This window comes from Tachypleus tridentatus, chromosome 13, assembly GCF_004210375.1.
Source record: "Tachypleus tridentatus isolate NWPU-2018 chromosome 13, ASM421037v1, whole genome shotgun sequence".
Lineage (NCBI taxonomy): Eukaryota > Metazoa > Arthropoda > Merostomata > Xiphosura > Limulidae > Tachypleus > Tachypleus tridentatus.
The window spans coordinates 201,991,062-202,010,106 of NC_134837.1; the positions used below are offsets into that span (position 1 = coordinate 201,991,062).

Sequence of the window (19,045 nt, forward strand, 5' to 3'; positions counted from 1 at the left end):
TTTAACGGATTTCACTGGGTGCTCGTGCAAACATGTTGTCCTCTTAGTAAATAAAATTCATCAACAAAATAAATCATATTTTTACACTTTGTCACGCGCACCTAAGTTAGGAAAGTACATTTAATGTGTATAGAAATAGTTAGGAAAGTACATTTAATGTGTATAGAAATGAATATAACAAATATATTGTGTTTAATCTTACAGAAAACAATGGACCTAACTTGAAATTAACTCTAGAATTTGAATCAACAGCAAGTGGATTCACACACTAATCGCTGTATAGATAAGTCCACCGCTAAAAGACGTGTCCTCTTGTGGCGAATAAAACGCTAAATAAGTCCCGATGTAAGATATTCTCTTCCCAAAAGACCACTGGAGGTTTTGAAGACAGGAGCGAACTCGGGTAGTTATGTATGACATGTGTGAAACTTTGCACATTCACTGCTGAACATCCAAAGTCTGCAAAGGCGAAGTCCACGCTCACTAGGTGAAGTTTAACGTCACTCAATGTCAATAACGAGTATGCCCCCCGTGAGCATCAATAAATGCTTGGCATCTCCTGCCCATGGAAGTGATGAGATGATGAATCACATCCTGTGGAATGGCTGTCCACTCAGCCTGCAAAGCTGCTGCAAGCTGAGTTAGAGTCTGCGATTGAGGTTGTCGCCGTCGTAAACGTCGGTCCAACTCGTCCCAAAGATGTTCGATGGGGTTTTAACCTGGTGATCTGGAGGGCCAGGGAAGAACGTTGATGTTGTGGTGTCTCAAGAAGACAGTTGTGAGTCGGGCTGTGTGAAGACGGGCGTTGTCATGTTGAAAAACGTCGTTGACGTTCACCATGATGGGTTGCACATGGGGCCTAAGAATCTCGTAGACGGTTGCGTACGTTCTGATCGGAAATCCTACGCAGCCCTGGTATGGTTGAGACAGTAGACGTCGCAGTGGTGCTCCTATCCCGAAGGTGACGTAACCGGATGTTGCGATCTTGTGCGGGCGTGGTCACACGAGGTCTGCCAGATCGTGGACGGTCACGAGTTGATCCATGTTGTTGGTGACGATTCCATAGCTTTGTGATGGTGCTTGGGTGGATATTCACAGCTTTGGCAACATCTGCTCGAGATTCGCCTGTTTCCAAGCGACCAATGGCGTTGTTGCGTTGTGCTTCAGTCAGTCTTGGCGTAACTGTATTGCGTGTCGGTGGCTTAACACTGAGCTATGGAAGCCGAGAACCCGTCACTTTTATAGGGATTTTGCATATGTTGCACTTGCAGAACATGCAGATCTCTCAAACAAATTTATTGGACACGCATGCGTTTTGGCGAAAAATCCGATGTTTTCCTCCGTTTTCAAAGTGCACAACTTTTATTGTCATTTTGGTCTGACAATCAGTGCCTTAACACGTGTAACATCACATACTCTGAGCTTGTAACGTTATTACATAGATTTCTCTTTAAAATAACAAAAATATCCCTTTTGCGTTTCTTGTTTTGAAGAGTATATTTTATATTGTGAATCAGTAAGTTGTCATACGGTAGAACGACATATTTTGTATTGTACATCAGTAAGTGCTGATATAGTAGAACACTATAATTTATATTGCACATCAGTAAGTGCTGATATAGAAAAACACTATAATTTATATTGTACATCAGTAAGTGCTGATATAGTAGAACACTATAATTTATATTGTTCATCAAAGTCCTCGTATGATAGAACGGCATATTTTATACTGTACAGGGTGTTCGGAATTTCCGTTAACAAAAATTGTTTAGTTGCGCGAAGGTATTTTGTAACCTGAGTTACTGCTTTCTGTATTTATTTTTAAGTTAAACACAGCCCACACGTCTATCCAAATCCGATTTTTATCGTCGTAAGCCCAGCTACATACTATGGTATTGATCATGTATATTACACTAGAAACAGTAGTTTAATCAAACTAATTTTCTTATTCTATTTAACATGTGCCAACTTCTGCAAATATTTCACTGTGGTCTAAAAACTACGGATATTTATTGACAGTCTAGTCAATCAGAAACGTCCTGTAATAAACCGAGCACCACTGTTCACTCGTCTAGCTGAAGATAATCTAGAATGTTTCTAGTTGAATAGATTAAACATACACTGTTGGCCAAAATCTTAAGGCCAATGAACATAAAGAAAAAATATGCATTTTACGTTGTTAGACTCAACCACTTATTTGAGTAGAGCTTCAAAAGATGAAAATAAGAAAACGGAAAATAAAAATAAAAAACAAATAAACCAAACTAAACTATTTCCTCAAGACCACGTTTATTAAGTTACGACAGACTTCGTCCAAGCAACTATTCAACTTTTAGAAACATCTTTATTAAAAACAAAGTTTACATATGTTTTATACATGTATCACGCCCTATTATATATCACTCACTTGATGTACATTACAACAGCTTCTGCTATTTGCATGATCATACATTACTGGATAAATGTATATCTATCGCAGTATCTTGTATTGTGTGCTTTAACATGCGTTACATGTGTAAAATACACTTCAAACATAATATTCTACTATAGCCTAATCTCGCATTACAGACGTTACATAAAATCACACCTCTAATAACCAAAATGTCGTGAACTGGTATTTCACCCCTTTTTACCACCCTTAAAATGTCCATACGTAATATTTCATTACAGTTTAGTATGTTGGATAAACAGAGCGGTCACTCATGGGAGAATATGATACACTTAAGCTTTTGAACATTCTGAGGGTTAAAACCGACATGTTAGAAGCCACCACGTGACGTACGTTTGTGTTATAAGAAATCACTAGGGTATCTCGTTGGATCACCCTTTGCTTAGTTAATTTGCTATTATTATCATTGTGACTTTGTAATGTAACTCAATCTGTTAGACGATATGGTTCATGACTTTGATGTACTCTTTAAACACTATTTATTACAAGTAGGCTTAGCTGTATCAATCTAATATTTTACGCGTTTGACATCTGTCAAAATCGAGGTACTAGGCATAAGGATGTTGTTAGTCTAATGGGGATTGACCACCCTATTCTTTTTATGTGATGATGAAAATAACTCAGAAACAAATAGCCACACTAAATATAACACACAGACATGCTCGGCACGATTCTCGATAGGTACAGCCTATAGTTCTTACTAAATACATTGACCCCTAATACCAAAGCATACAATAAATCTAAACTAACAATGTAGAAAATATACGAAAGATGTTAGATCGTGTATCTCACTTCTGAATTTAGTTTTACTTAGAATGTGTCTACGCTGTCGCCTTAACTGTTAATCTACAATCTAGGTGGCGCTCCAGTTATTTACGAGAGACATCGTGGTAGGTATGAATTTCACGCACCGCTGTAATAGGCTGTAATTAAGAAAAGAGATGAATCATCGAAGTTATGTCTAAATCTATCGCTGAAGAAAGACAAATCTGTCCTCTATTAGGACACACCCACTGAGCAAGTACGTATTGAATCCCAACTAGCTTGGGGGAGGATTTGGGCACCTATAATTGTATGCTACAAGATCGTGCATGATGGACGGTTTGCATAAAAACTTCACGATGTTCACACGGTAGGTAATATTTACAAACCAATGAATGCATATACTTATTCACACGATAACTTAACCTGTAAAACCTGGGTTATAAAGCTGGTAACGAGCAAAGCAATCATTGGTGCGTGTACTGTAACAATACATTAAAATTTAATCAGTAATAAACAATTTCTTCCAGAAAGAAATTTATGGCTTAAGTGATAATTATAAGTACCGTTAGATGGCAGCACTACATGTTGACCCATGATAAAGCATGGCAATTTCTCATCTTTAAGGCACGAAGAGGCCCGGCATGGCCAAGCGTGTTAAGGCGTGCGACTCGTAATCTGAGGGTCGCGGGTTCGCATCCCCGTCGTGCCAAATATGCTTGCCTTTTCAGCCGTAGGAGCGTGATAATGTAACGATCAATCCCACTATTCGTTGGTAAAAGAGTAGCCCCAGAGTTGGCGGTGGGTGTTGATGACTGGCTGCCTTCCCCTAGTCTTACACTACTAAATTAGGGACGGCTAACACAGATAGCCTTCGAGTAGCTTTGTGTGAAATTCAAAAGCAAACAAACAAACCTAAGGCACGAAGATTATGCAAGTCGTACGTTATAATAACTGGGAAGGCCCGCCATGGCCAAGCGCGTTAAGGCGTGCGTGCGACTCGTAATCTGAGGGTCGCGGGTTCGCATCCGCGTCGCGCCAAACATGCTCGCCCTCCCAGCCGTGGGGCATTATAATGTTACGGTCAATCCCACTATTCGTTGGTAAAAGAGTAGCCCAAGAGTTGGCGGTGGGTAGTGTCTTACACTGCTAAATTAGGGACGGCTAGCGTAGATAACCCTTGTGTAGCTTTGGGCGAATTTCAAAACAAACCAAATCCTTTACCAGAGGCGTAAAATTAAATAGCAGTTTAAACACCACAACATAATACTGATACTACTAGACATTATAGACAGTCACCTTTGGCAACATAATGTAGTTCTCCCCACATTCAAAGAAACATTTAATGACTAACTTGTATCATTATCAGTTATTTTGTTCTTCAATAGAGTGAAACCGTAAAGCAGATGTTGGTGGTAAAAATACACCTTAGTTATGCTGCTGCCATCTGTGTAGATCTTAGGTAAACATACTACATTGACATGTGTTTATAACAAGTTAAATAAACTAAAAAAAATTGTATGATTGTTTCAGGATCTAGCATAAATCTACACAAGTTCTGTTTGAGAATAATTGTCCATTGTGGACTCATGGACTATTGGGAAGTCAACAGCACTCACTGCCTCGAGGTGAGAAACGAGTCTTAGAAGACGCAAAAACTAAATCCTGAGATTCACAGTTAGAGATTCATATTTACATTCAAGTTTCGTTTCATTAGAAAGAAAGATGAAGCGCCCTAATATTCTAAATCGCTAGGGCTAAGTATAGCTTGAACGATGATGTATTTAGGTAGGGGCTGGAGGGTGTTCAGCCTAGACCCCTTTATCTTAATGAGGACCCATTGATAATTTTATTATATGTAAAATTACACGAGATGTAGGGTCCTCAAAAATTATTAGCTTACACAACCTTAAGTCCGCCATTGAGCTTAAACAAACTAGGACATTTGGTTCCTTCACCTGTTCTGGTTTTCTCTCGCATTTTAAGGAAAATAAAAACCTTTAGTAAATACGTGAAGGAATGTTGTGGGAACTGTCTGTTCGTCTTCTGAAGTAACTGACAGTATCCAACAAATGGACTAGTCCACCTCTCGACAAATTATTTTAGCCAGTTTAAAATCATCTCCAACAAAATATGTTCTTCCATTATTTTTCACATTTCATGCGCGGATGAAGTGCAGTAATAATGACACCAATATTCGAACATTATGAAAAACTTGTTTAAACACATGTATTTTATCTGATTCTGCTACATGATATAATAACCTAATAGTCACCAAGTGTTATTATTAATAATAAAGACACCTGAAGCCATTTTTCCAACTTGTTAATCACCCATAAGGGAAATACCAGTGGTGATTATACAGCATAAAAATAATACGTATTGTTTTTATCAACCGTCATTACTTATATTAGCTCTTAAAAACAAGCTTATTTTCTTATTCTAATTTAAGTCTTTATAAAAATATAACGTTGCATAACCAGATTAAATGAAGTCACCAGGAGGACATACAAAACATGCCTTGGTCTTTGGAGATGACAGCGAACGAAAATAGGGTAGACATGGAGTTGAAAATATACTGTCAATCAGTTTAAAATTCCTCTCGCCCAACCTTATATGTAAATAATAAATATATAAAATAAAATAAGCGAGATGGGTGTGAGTGGTGAGGTCCACACCTATATCATTCTTCACTGACTGCAGACAGTTGTGTCGGCTGCTCTCAGAAGTCAGAAGAAAATAAATTAAAAAGAAATAACAACTGTAAATAACAAAACTATCCCTGAAGTTGGCTTTTCAGCTCCCCTTCTTTCATTATGGTTGTAGAAGGATGGTATTGATAAGACTGATTGTGTTTAAATTTATCGCAAAGTTACACGAGGGCTATCTGCGCTAGTCGTCCCTAATTTAGCAGTGTAGACTAGAGGGAAGGCAGCTAGTCATCACCACCCACCGCCAACTCTTGGGTTACTATTTTACAAACGAATAGTAGAATTGATCGTAACATTATAACGCCCCCAAGACTAAAAGGGCAAGTATGTTTAATATGACATGAATTCGAACTCGCGACCCTCATATTACGAGTCGAGAGCCCTAAATACCTGGCCAATATTGATAATATAATACTAGTATAACAGCACACATACAAGCTCGTATAAGAATCAAATAAAAAACCATACAGGGTTATCTAAACCAAGTACAATTCCAACCCCCTCTTGTAACATCAACTGTAACTACAAATTTACGGATTGATTTCTTTTATAGGGTTTATACTGGGTGTTAGGAAAGTCACTGTGCAGTTTTGTCTGTTAATAAATAATTTATATATTATATATTATATTATATTTATTAACAGTGACTTTCCGAACACCCTATTTATTCAAGCATGTAATAATATTAATACACGTATGAAAATAGTGCCTAGATGATTCTTGTTTATATGTATTTTTTTTAAGTTTAAAGATCATCAACAATTTCAAGCACAATGTTTAATATTTTCTTGATATTTGTGTACTATGTTTATTACGTTTCTTACAAAACATTTTGATAAATGTATTTAATGTTTATTTTGCAGATCCATTACATATTAATATTTCTATATTAACAATAAACTGTCATAACTTGTTAAAGATCTACAGAATCTAAGTACTTGTGAAGTTTTAATACGTAAGATAGAATAACACCGAAAACTACTGTTAGTGGGGAAGTAGACCATGTATTTTGAAAAACATTTATCATAATCATTTAAATTATTATGTTGTTATTAAGACTTGTTTCGAATTATAAGGTTTTATTTCCCCATAGGTTTATAACAGTGTCTCTCCTTCTGATGTAAATATTAACTGTTTGTTTAATATACATACATGTATGTTTCACATGAGCAAGATGAGATTCTACTTCACAAGTTTCATATGTGGGCAGAATTCTTTATAGTAGGTATGTATGGCTTACTAACGATAACTTTCAACAATAAACGGACAGTACACAATCCACTTGCGTTAAAATAATATATTAAAAGAATTCAAACGTATGTACAAATGTTCATTATATTGTTGATTATCACAGTCGTATCTATAGCTTTAAATAATTGTCTTTAATAATTGTTATTGTGAATTGTAACTTCTCGTTATGCATTCCATTAATTATTCTCTGTGTATTCATTTATCAAAAGCTCTTCTTAATTTCTGTAAAAAAATCTTCAAACTTTTTTTTTTACTTCTGTAACTGAATCCTTAAAGTTAATTTCTTCTTTACCTTTTGCATCCTTTCAAATAACTCTGTTTTCAAATCTGATCCATCTTTCAAAAATTATTTGGAATAATCAAACAGACATTACAGATATAACATAAATAAGATTCACCTACGGATACGGATCTGAAATGTCGTAATATTCGAGTTTTTCTCTTCAATATTAATTTCCTCATCCGATTTCGTGATTTCAAAAAAGCCTTTAAAAAAGGCATGTAATATAAAACATAAAATATTATTTTTCGAAAAACATTTGATAATTTTTGGCGCAACTTTAAATAGACAGAAGTAAAAACGGATGAAATAATTGTTTGTGTAAAATAAATAAAATTGTGAGACCCTAAAACTATTAATAAGGTTTACAAATTAAGTAAATAAATAAATTGTATTTATATAACAAGGAAAAAATATAAACAAAATAATATTTTAATTTTTAAAAAGGATAAACTTTATTTTTATGTATTTTTGAGCATTCTTAATATAATTAATAAAAAAAAGAGTGTATTATACCTTTATATATTTGTAATACATATTTATGTTTAGTTTTGAAACAATATTTGTATGTTCTTGTTATAGATCCTCAGTAAGATTATATCCTGAAAAGTAACCTTTGAAGTTATCAAAGTAGTTGAAACAATTAATAAAGGAGAGAACAATTAGAATAGTTTGATATTCCACTACTTTGTTATAATATTTGTTTCGATACAATCAATTGTTCTAGTACTAAAACTGACTGTAAAAAGGTGATCAATAATGAAGTTAAAATTAAAACATTTACAACGACACTTAAAAAAGTAAACTAAAAAATACTCTTCCTGACCAGTCTTTTCATTACCATTACGTCATAATGGAAAATACTTGAAGTCATATCTCCCAACAGCATTGGAGATACTCCATTTATATGACATGATCCAAACACAGATGTTGAACTACTTTGTAGCCATGAATAGTCAATTAAGGGTTAATTGTTTAAGCCCACAACGTCTCAACTTTTAATGCCCTTTCACAGTCTTCAGCCAATATAGTAAATTTATTAACTGAAAATTTATTTTTTTAATATGTTCTTATATTTATTATAAAAGAATGTTTGTTTCTTATGCACAAAGATAAAGGGCTATCTGTACTCTGCCCACCACGGGTATTGAAATCCAGTTTCTAGCAGTATGAGTTCGCAGACATGCCGCTAAGGGGCGTGAAAGAGTTTTAAATATATTTACTATCTAGAAACAGTTAATAACAATATTAGTTCCATTATAAATAATGCTAAATTATTAATACACACTAACGTATATGTAAACGCGTATTTGAGTAAACGATTCAAAACACAAGAGTTAACAAACTATTAACTACTACAAGTTCTTTATTATTAACTACTACAAGTTCTTTATTATATTTTAATAAATATCATATACTTCATATCGAATGTAACGATTTACAACATAATGGAATTTAACTCAAGTAATTTGTGTGTGTGTGTATTACCTTCCATACACTACAGACGGCTCAATATGGTTTTGCTACAAGAAAAACACACACATTGTGTGGTTCTCTTCAGAATGGCTGGAGATACAGATAGAAGGGTGAGATCCATACTAATAATGTTGGTTGGATTAGTATATTAGTACCATAAACTTATAATGCTGGTTGTACTTATTGCGGTAGTATCTTAACATCTTGGTATTTATCTCCAAGCATCACACTGAGGGTTTTCTTCCCCATTCATGTCTCGTGTTGTTATTTTTCTTCACATTATTACTACGTCTGGCCGCAGAAATCAAAGGGTGGTAAATATGTGGTCAGACCACCCACATCTATTCCATTTTTCTTTTCTTTTAGTATGTGAAGTCGACGAAGTTGATGTTAGACGGTGTACCCTAACTCAGTTTGGGTCCTACTTCTGTTAGTACCTCTAAAACCAAAGGTTCATTACATGATGACTTATTTTATGGTTTAAGCCCAACGTTGGATGTTTGTATTGTGGCTGGGGTTTTTTTGTTCATGTTTAAATGTTAAACTAACATTTAATTATATATATTATAAAACTATTGGAATATGCTTCAGTAATAAAAGCTTGTATTAAACAACACATACACGTACATACTTTAGATAGCAGTAGCACGTCCAACGTTTACATTTCGATCGATAAAAACGAGCAAAGTCCTGTAGGATTAAACTGTTAGTTTTACACTTTATCAGGAACCTTTAAATGACAAAGGGCGTCACAGTTTTAAAGTAATCATGTCTTTAACGAAGCTTTATCCCTGGAATAATCCAGAAACATCGAAATATTCAAAATATCTATCATTTCTGCTAGGAGTATCAACATTAATGAGTAAGTCAGTTTTTGTACTTCTGTCAGTTTGGGTTTATAAAAACTTGTTAACGTCTCAGAACTTTGGGGCTATATTTGTGGGTTTGTGCAGGACAGGTGGAACCAATCTAATTACATGTAATGATGAGAAACCCACTTGAAATAAACACGTATTCTAAAAAGGGCTGGTATGGGTATTAAAAACTGTAAAATAAAGCTTTATAACCATACCAACCGTCTTTAGAATACAATATGAACATACTTCAAATATGGTACCCCAATCCTTTTGTCATAGTGGACCACGATAGTTACGGAACTTATTACTCTTGGATCTACCTCACCTGATAACATAAAAATCACTGAATAATTATACAGTAAAACCTGGACCGAGTAGAATTTCCGGGGTTAAGCAGGTTTTCCAGCTTAGAGAGTTAACACACATTTCCTACATTATATATAATTTTTGAGCGGAACGCTATACTTGCTTGACTTAAGGGAAGTAAGACATTTGTGAATAAAGTTATTATACTGTTTTTGCTATATTTATTAGAATAAGAACAAAGATAGACATTCAGAATATCAAGTTTCGTTTTTTTTGTTTTTTTTAATGGGCTTTCTCATGTGGTTAAAAGAGAACACTACAGCCTTTTCATGAAGTTCATTTTCCCCCCTTCATTTCTGCACACAATTTGATAGCATTAATATAACTTAACACTTGCGATGAAGTAGGAATTTTTATTTCCTCACAATCTTTTCCATTTTGTTCATCTTCTGAATCTCTCACACTGTTACCAACTTATGATTCTATTATAGATTTTAAATCAGTTTCTGTTAAAACATTCTTGTCAACATTCACAAAACTTTCCACATTTATAGAATCATCCGCATCAATCTCTTCAATCATATTTTGGATTTCACTAGAATTATCACAACAAACAACTTCTCCACAATCTCTGCCATTATCAAGAATAAATCTACAGTTTCAAAAGCACTTTATTACACATTCATTTTTTACGCATTTGGTTGAATGACTTAAAAATCCAATTGCATCTAACATGTCAGTTTTTATGTTAATTTCAGATGCTCTCTTACAGTCGTCCATGTTTTCAACAGTATGCTGAAGCATCAATTTTCTGTATTCCAATTTTATACACTGTATAATTCCATTATCTAGTGGCTGTAGAATTGATGTTGTACATGGAGGTAGAAGGACTAAACAAACATTTGAAAGTTGAACTTTTGAGTGACAAGTTGCATTATCAAGGAAAAGTAGAATATTCCTATTTTCTTTTTCCATTCTTTTGTTTAACTTGTTCAAAAATTCCTTGAATATAACATTTGTCATTCACACTTTATTATTCCCTTTCTATTCACAGGAAGTTGATTTTTCCTGAAATTTTTGAAACAGCACATATCTTTACTTTTACTTATTACCCATGGTAAATTTTCCCTAAATTTTAAAATTAGGGAAGATATGAATTTTTTTTTTGTGAGAATTATTTAAAGAGTAGAATTTTGCACTTAAAATTCAAATATATTTCTACAAATCATGAATCTAATTTAACTGCAAAAATTATGACGGCAGAAAAAAGAACAGAATATATTTAATCAATACTTATTGTTACAAAATGTCCGAGAATTTATTAATATTTAAACAAATTATTAATTAAATGAGAAATTAACATTTAGTCAAAAACATTTTTTCAACCTTACTCAGGTTCTAATCCTACTTGTTGATGGATGAGGTAAGTGAAAGTTCGTTTTCCGTTCGGATTACGCAGATTCTGCCTTTTATAAGAGAAATCTTAAGATAATGCTGAAAAATGTTGATAATTTCAAGCTTGTACAGGTTTCCGCCCTATGCAGTTTCCAGCTTAAATAGGTTTTACTATATACAAGCGGTTATTATTGTTATGAATTTCGCGCAAAATTACACAAGGGCTATCTGCGCTAGCCGTTCCTAATTTAGCAGTGTAAAACTAGAGGGAAGGCAGCTAGTCATCATCACCCACCACCAACTCTCTAGCTACTCTCATGCCAACGAATAGTGAGACTCGCGACCCTCAGATTGCGAGCTGAGAGCCACCTGATCGTGTCATGCACACTAAACGAAACTATTATACAATATTTACCACACCCACACTTCTACTCTTCCTCACAGTTTTATCTTACCTTAAAGTTAACTATTTACAATGAAATCATCACATCTCGTCTCTGTTTCACGTTTTGTTTAAGCTCGAGACAAACTAGCGAATGTGATCTGTATTTTGAGTGTTCGATAAATATTTATAGTTACAAATTAAAACTATTAAATGTTTTATAAACTGTTTCTGCAAAACAACAAGCGTACTTTAAGCGTTAATTTACCTAACATCAAAATATCAATATTATATGCGTGTCCAACCACTTATTGTACTTAATAATATTTACATATACACTATTTAACTAATATTACTTTTCTCGAGTAGAACTGAAAACTAAAATTTGATTTCGCTGATTCTAAATAGCCATGTATGGACCCAGTAAAGTCTTTCCCTGGAGCCCAGGTTTGGGCTTGAAATTTATTTCATTTTTTATGATGGGTTCCCAGTTGAACATGTAATTATATCCTTTGCAACTCCTAACACCACCCGTGCAAATAATGTTCTGTATTTAGTTCTTTACATATTTATAAAACAGTAGTTTCCGTGAATGGGTTCCGAACGGTGGGCTGTAAGACGTGGGAAGGGTGGGTTAGGCATAGAACAAGACACAATGAAACATTATTTTTAAAATTATAAAATAGTGATACTAACTATTGTTGAAACAATTACATCAAACACAAAATGTCAGAGCACTATTAAACTTCCATAAATACATTAGAAGACAAATTCCACCCTTCCCAGTTAAGCTTGGGGTCTGATTACTTAAGTGAAAAGTGAGTTCGAAAAGATTGGGTAAAACGGACACTGCTCCGTTCAGTGGACTTTGGTTAGACGTTCAACTTAGTCCGAGTTTCTTAAAGCAATGTGAAGAAATAGTTTTAGGGAAGTTATAAGTTAATCTGGGTTGATAACAAAACTAGAAATAGTTAACCTTAGATGACACAGCACTCGCCTGGTAACAACTTCCACTCATCATCGAGGAATACTGAAAGAGTGGAGTGTTAAAGAGTGAAGTGTTAAAGAGTGGAGTGTTAAAGGTCAGATGTGTGAACACGTTTTGCGCTGAACCTTCCTTGAACTATGGCTTCGAAATTAAACAATTTTCAAAATACTAAATTTATTTAATATAATTATGATAACTGATATACAGCCAGAGAACGAACATTGTTTGTGAGATGGAAAGTGTCTATATTAGCAGGGTTAACGTTTTACATAAGTTGGTACTCAGGGGTGTATGAAGGAGTTTTAAGGTGGAAGTGCTTTGCATAAAACCAGCTCCCTGAGACCAGGAGCAGTTCTATTTGAGGTAGGCTCTCAGGGCACGTTCTCTCAGAAAATTAATACCATAATATAATTTAGAATTGCTATGGAAGTTAATACCTTCATCAGTACATGTTAAAATATCCACCTTTCAGTCCACCTGGGGTCCATATGGACCCCACATATATTTAATGATCATAATGTTGAAGCTATGATTTAGATGTTGAAAAGTTAACATACTGGCTTCTCATATCATTGTGTAGATAGACTGTAAGAAAGACTGTGCACCATAAGTATATAATATGTTACTTATTATTACAAAATATGAAATTTACTTATATCCATTTTCTCATATATAGACAAAAAATTGTCAACATTGACATATATTCCAATAATAAAGGGCCACTTCTTCTCTAATTGATATCTCACAATTAAAACTAATAAAATACTGAATGAATAAATAGACTTCTCAAATAAATGTAACAAAAAACACCAAATTGTACAAAAAAGTGCTTGGGGTCCAAATGGAACCAAGGGGGTTGAACTACATCAAACTTTGTTTCAGAGCTATACTGGTGTTACATTTTAGACAACATGGAAGTAAAACGTATTCTGAGTGAACATAAAGTGTTCCTCATATCTTTTACCACTCATTTTACAAACATTCATCACACATACACTGGGTGGGGAGTGATCAGCAGAGACACGGTTTTCACATGCTGTACAGGTTTGATGGACTTTCCTATCCGTGATTCTTGGGCAAAGATAACATCGTATTTTTGTTGTTGGAACACCTTTACCAGCATGCTGTCTTGTGTCAAGCAATCCCAGATCTACAAAGGCAGATTTTACGCTTTTCTGCATTTCGTGGGGATTCTGGAGACGTCTCTGAAGTAGGTTGTGCGCATAACTTCACTTCAGGAGAGATCTAAATATGTAATCACTGTTTATCACAATGAATACCTTCTGTGAGTTCATATATGCCTGATAAAGGCACAGAGCACCAACTCCGCACAGACCCCTTGCAACATTTTATTCACAAAATTATTCAACTGCAAAACATCAAAAGTTTTACTATTTTTGAGTAAAATATATTTATCGTCAGGTTCCATATAGACACAAGGGGCTGTGATGAAGGTTAAATATATCTCTTCATCTCACTGTTAGATGTTTGAAAATATATTTCTATAACCACTGCTCACTGAAACTTACAAGTTGGAAAGATAATTCGAAAGTCAAATAAAAAATGGATCGTTACAAAACCTAGGAGCACGGACTAATATTTGTTGAAGATAAAATAAAACGACCAACAGCTGCAGCAACAGATAATCAGTGGAGGTTAGACTGGTGTTCTGTCATTCCCAGGTGTACGTCGAACTTTTAGACCATGGATTTTATTCAATACATTCCATTCTGGACTCTCACAGATACAAAATATATAATATTTTTATTATTTTTCCTTCATTTGTGTCAAGGTTAAGTACCCTGTGGGCCTTAAGTAATTTTTGGTTTGCTGAAATCCAACAAACAAATATTTGGAAAAAAAAAAGTTGATTACCTTGTCGGTCGTTGCTAGTTCTCTTTTAGTCAACATATCTTATTTGAAAATTATTCTAAAACAGTAAATCCATTCTGCCAAAGCAACAATGAAATCACTGACAAAATACTGTATCGGCCAATAATCTGCTGTTTAAATCGTTTGCCGCCATCTTGTTTAAGCAACTACATTAATTAGATATTTTCTTAGTCAGCTATTGTTATGCATTCCATCAGTTTCAGAAAAATAAACTTCTCTGTGGTCGTTTTACGAATTTTCCAAATATTTAATACAACACCACGTTTGGTATGTAATGTTCCAAACGTTAATTTAAATAAAATCACCTTTTCAGAGGTCACGCTAGAAACTTGAAATATTCGAGACGGAAATATCTCGGGCTCCAGGTACCAGTGACGCCCCTATATCTTTTTACATTCATTTGTTTTCCACAAAACATACCTAAACACTCTCCTGCACAGTAAAGTTACTATGTTTATGCGTTTATACCGTAAAAATTAACACATTTAGTATTTTAGATTGTTGATTAGGATTTATTTACTTAAAATAAAAAAACTTTAATAAAAGTTTCAAAACGTTGTATCTATCCAATGAAGGAAATTTATTCAAAAGTTACTTTTTTACTTTTAAACACCCCACTCGGCTATACACGGGTTATCTGTAAAATACTTCTAGTTCTTACTTAGACTTGGTTCTTGGCTTATACATGAGTATATACAGGAATCCTGAACAGGTTTCTTGAACCTGAGTTGTACTAAAAATGATAGGAAGTACGTTTCACAGAAAACAATAAAAGCTGGATATTTTTAAATTCACACCAAATGATTCACTGTTCACCAACCAAGATATTAAATAAACAAGCATAGTCACATATGGCGTTTTCATTCACTCAAATAATTAAACAGAACGTTTTCAATTAAACATTAAATATTTTGCCTTTGAAGAGAGCTTTCCGAATTACTCTCTACGTGTTTTTATGCGATCATAAGTCTGCAAATACTGTGTTGACATGTAACACTTTACTTGTTATTAAAGTTACATAGAATTATATATATATTATAAACTCTTTTCACAATAAATTGTTCTCATCTGTTATTCCAACACTGGCTGCACCACCACTTCACTCGTTCATCCCTTTCCCAGTGAATGCATCGTGACAAAATTTCTGGCCACACATTTTTCGCTGTGTACACTTAAGAGCATTGAGTCTCCTGGTTGTTATTTATTTACCACGATTTACTTGTTGTTTCATTCTGTACGTAGTTAACCTATGACTATCACAGAGAGTTTATTACAGAATCTTGTCAAAGTTTCCTTTTCATCGACCTCCATAAAAAAAAAAAAAAAAAAAAGGATTACTATTAACCTACATCGATGTTCCTTTATTATCTCCTTCCACGTGATTTTCTTTTACCTTTCACATAATTATTTAGTTTTCGCTCAGGCTAATTTCAGGTAGGGGTAGTACTAAACCTCTTAGGAACCTATACGATTATATAAAAGAAGAATGGTAGACAGGGATGCAGAATAAACATGCTAATCAAATATTCTTTGTTAATCCAGGTTGACCTAAAAAGGTCAAAACACTGTTCTATACTTTATGATAATTAATACTTTTATTACTCATACCAGCAGTCTTTAGAATATTAATCAAATATGTTTTCAAATTAAAACTTATTCAGAAAATGTAAATTCTATGAATGTAATATTTTTTTAAATAAAATTTACTCTATGTTAAAAAAATACCAATTGATAACAAGTATCTATTACACTAAATGTCATATGAAGGACATTTTCAGTTATAAAACCTGGTGTACGTTTCTTTTTAGAATATTAATTTACTCTTTTTTCTTTTTTTCGGAATACGTGATTTCTATTTTCTTGCGAACTTTATGAATTGGAAAATGATCGTCACTAGGTCGTAATTTTTACCGTCATGTGTCAAGTTTTGTCAAATTACTTGCAAGGAAACACTGAAGATTTACGTATTAACTAGCATCTGTTAAAGATCTCACTCACAATATACTGTTTTCGTTATCAACACTTAAATCCGAGATTCATAAATAATTACATGAAACATATAAATTACAACTTTAAGAATCTGATGCTATGAAATATTGTATACATTTTAGTTATTACAGAATGCTTTATTGGAAGTTTCATATATGTTAATTTTGGGCTTCAATTAGTAGAGCACAAGCCTAGTAGCTGAGAAAAGCAATATTTGAATCCTACTTACAGTAGTCGCACAAACTGGAGTACCACAGTGCAAAATAATAACTTTCAAATTGTTAAAAACTAAGTTATCATGGTAAAACTATTCATTTAACAACTAAACTTTCTTGGTCAATGCATTAATATGTGAAGTGTGTTATCTTCTATCTGTCAGGCTTAACTGAAGCGGCTCTAATATGTCACCAGTGCACTTGGGACAATGAACACGAAATCTGGGAAAACGACATAATGTCATTAAAAGAGATTTTAAAGGAACTGGGAGGAGATTCTGTCGCTATTGACGATCCTTTCACCATCCCATTTTTAGGTAAAAACCTTTTCCCGCAGGAACCCACTAAGAATGACCTCTACAGGGAATGTTTCAACTGCAGTACGACGGGTGGTGTATGTGTGAAATGGAGTTTTTCTGTTTCCGGTAAGTTTACCAGTTATAAAAACCAAACAGCATCAGTAAATTTTAAAACAGTAATTACTTACTGTGGCAAGTCAGCTTTAAAGTGCAATATAAAATACGGAGGCTACTGATCCAAGTGCACACCTGTATGGTAATATGCATTCACGTTGTTTTCAAAAGTAAAATAGTGAAATGTTCCGCAACACCTACAACTATAAGCAAATGCCGCTAGGAGATGCAATTAGTTTTACAAAAAATGTATTTCATAAAGAAGTTATAACTTATAAGTCTGTTACAAACGTAAATTTTGTCTGTTCAAGGAAAGCATAAAATCCAAACAACGTTAGTAGCTTCAGAAAAGCAACACGATATTTATAAGTACATAGCCGTCCGTCCTTAAGTTTCAGCTGACAGACTGACCAGAGGGAAGAAAGCTAACCAACAGAATTCACCGCCAACTATTCTGAGAGAATAATGACATTTGGCCGTAGTCTTGAAATCGCAACCTTGAATTTTTTTGCAATAAATGTTTACAAACTTAAATTCCCTGATTCACGATAATCCGGCCCCAAAATTCAAATATTGCTGGCAGTAGTTGAAAAAACAACAACACAAAACAATGGACATGTTTACAAAAAAGAACGATAAAATTACAACTACTGGTATATAGTTTGGTGTGAGGCCTTTCCATGTAATACAATTTACCTGTTAAAAACCAGTCCAGGATCAAGTCCACGATGACATAATACCTAGTATTAACTGTCATGTGTTTTATTTTCAGTCGAGGTAAATTACTTTTAAACTAACTGAACCGACATAACGAATTCTGGTATTGAACAATAAACTCGTTGACAACGGCTTACACCTGATAAAGTATAATTAAAAGGATATGTATTACATATTCCTTGGCTGAACCTGGCTTAGACGTTAGCGACCTGAAATTGTGAATAAGGTGATTCAAGGTTCGTGATCGTTGACACGAAAACGCGCTTTGCATTTTGGGTACTGTCAAAAATTAGGGGTGGATGTGTATAGATATCCCTCGACTAACTATGGACAAAAAATTCAGAAAGACAATTATAACACACTCTTCTAACAGAAATTCCTCCTCACACCTACCAAGGGGTATGTGATTAAAACTATTTACATATTGTTATAATGTAATAGCAACCTTCTTACAGAATTTGGTTAGTTATTTACGTATTCAAATACTTAGGTTCTACGCTAAATATCACTCGTCTATGTGCAAGGTCTACCTACAAAAGCGGATGTTACGAACTGAGTTGGTAAAGCTATTAAAAAAACAGAGATACACAAGAAGCCAGACACCAGCACGAGACGTGAGTTGGTAAAGCTATTAAGATATTTCACAGCTTCTCACACATGTGTCTAAAATATTAACAATATTAAAGGTTTATATTGGAACTGCTGGTAGGTATCTTACAGATTCTCAGCAACTTATAACGTTTGTCACAGCAACTCACTCGACTCAGGTTACCAGGCTGCATGCACAAGAAAGATTAGTACAACCCAGAACTGATCGAAACTAAACACTGAAATTGACTGAAGAGTTTCCAATTGTATAAAACTTACTTTTATATTACAACTAGTCTCTAGATTGACAATAAACAACTAGTCTGTACATCGGCTATAAACAACTAGTCTCTGTATCCTTTGTTAATATAAT

General features: G+C 34.1%; 1 protein-coding gene across 1 annotated transcript; it reads left to right on the forward strand.

The window, feature by feature from the left end:
• Positions 1–9,633: 9,633 nt before the first annotated feature.
• Positions 9,634–18,648, forward strand: LOC143236433 (uncharacterized). Its single transcript, XM_076474694.1, has 3 exons — positions 9,634–9,791; positions 17,119–17,379; positions 18,575–18,648. The coding sequence occupies exons 1-3, from the start codon at positions 9,698–9,700 to the stop codon at positions 18,646–18,648; spliced, it is 429 nt and encodes a 142-aa protein (XP_076330809.1). The 5' UTR covers positions 9,634–9,697.
• Positions 18,649–19,045: the final 397 nt, after the last annotated feature.

What these genes read in the sequence shown, in the direction of transcription:
- LOC143236433 (XM_076474694.1), top strand. Translation starts at nt 9,698, where the DNA reads ATGTCTTTAACGAAGCTTTATCCCTGGAATAATCCAGAAACATCGAAA. An exon ending in AGGAGTATCAACATTAATGA is followed by an intron (nt 9,792 to 17,118) that starts GTAAGTCAGTTT and finishes TCTATCTGTCAG; the next exon opens with GCTTAACTGAAGCGGCTCTA. An exon ending in ATGGAGTTTTTCTGTTTCCG is followed by an intron (nt 17,380 to 18,574) that starts GTAAGTTTACCA and finishes TCAAATACTTAG; the next exon opens with GTTCTACGCTAAATATCACT.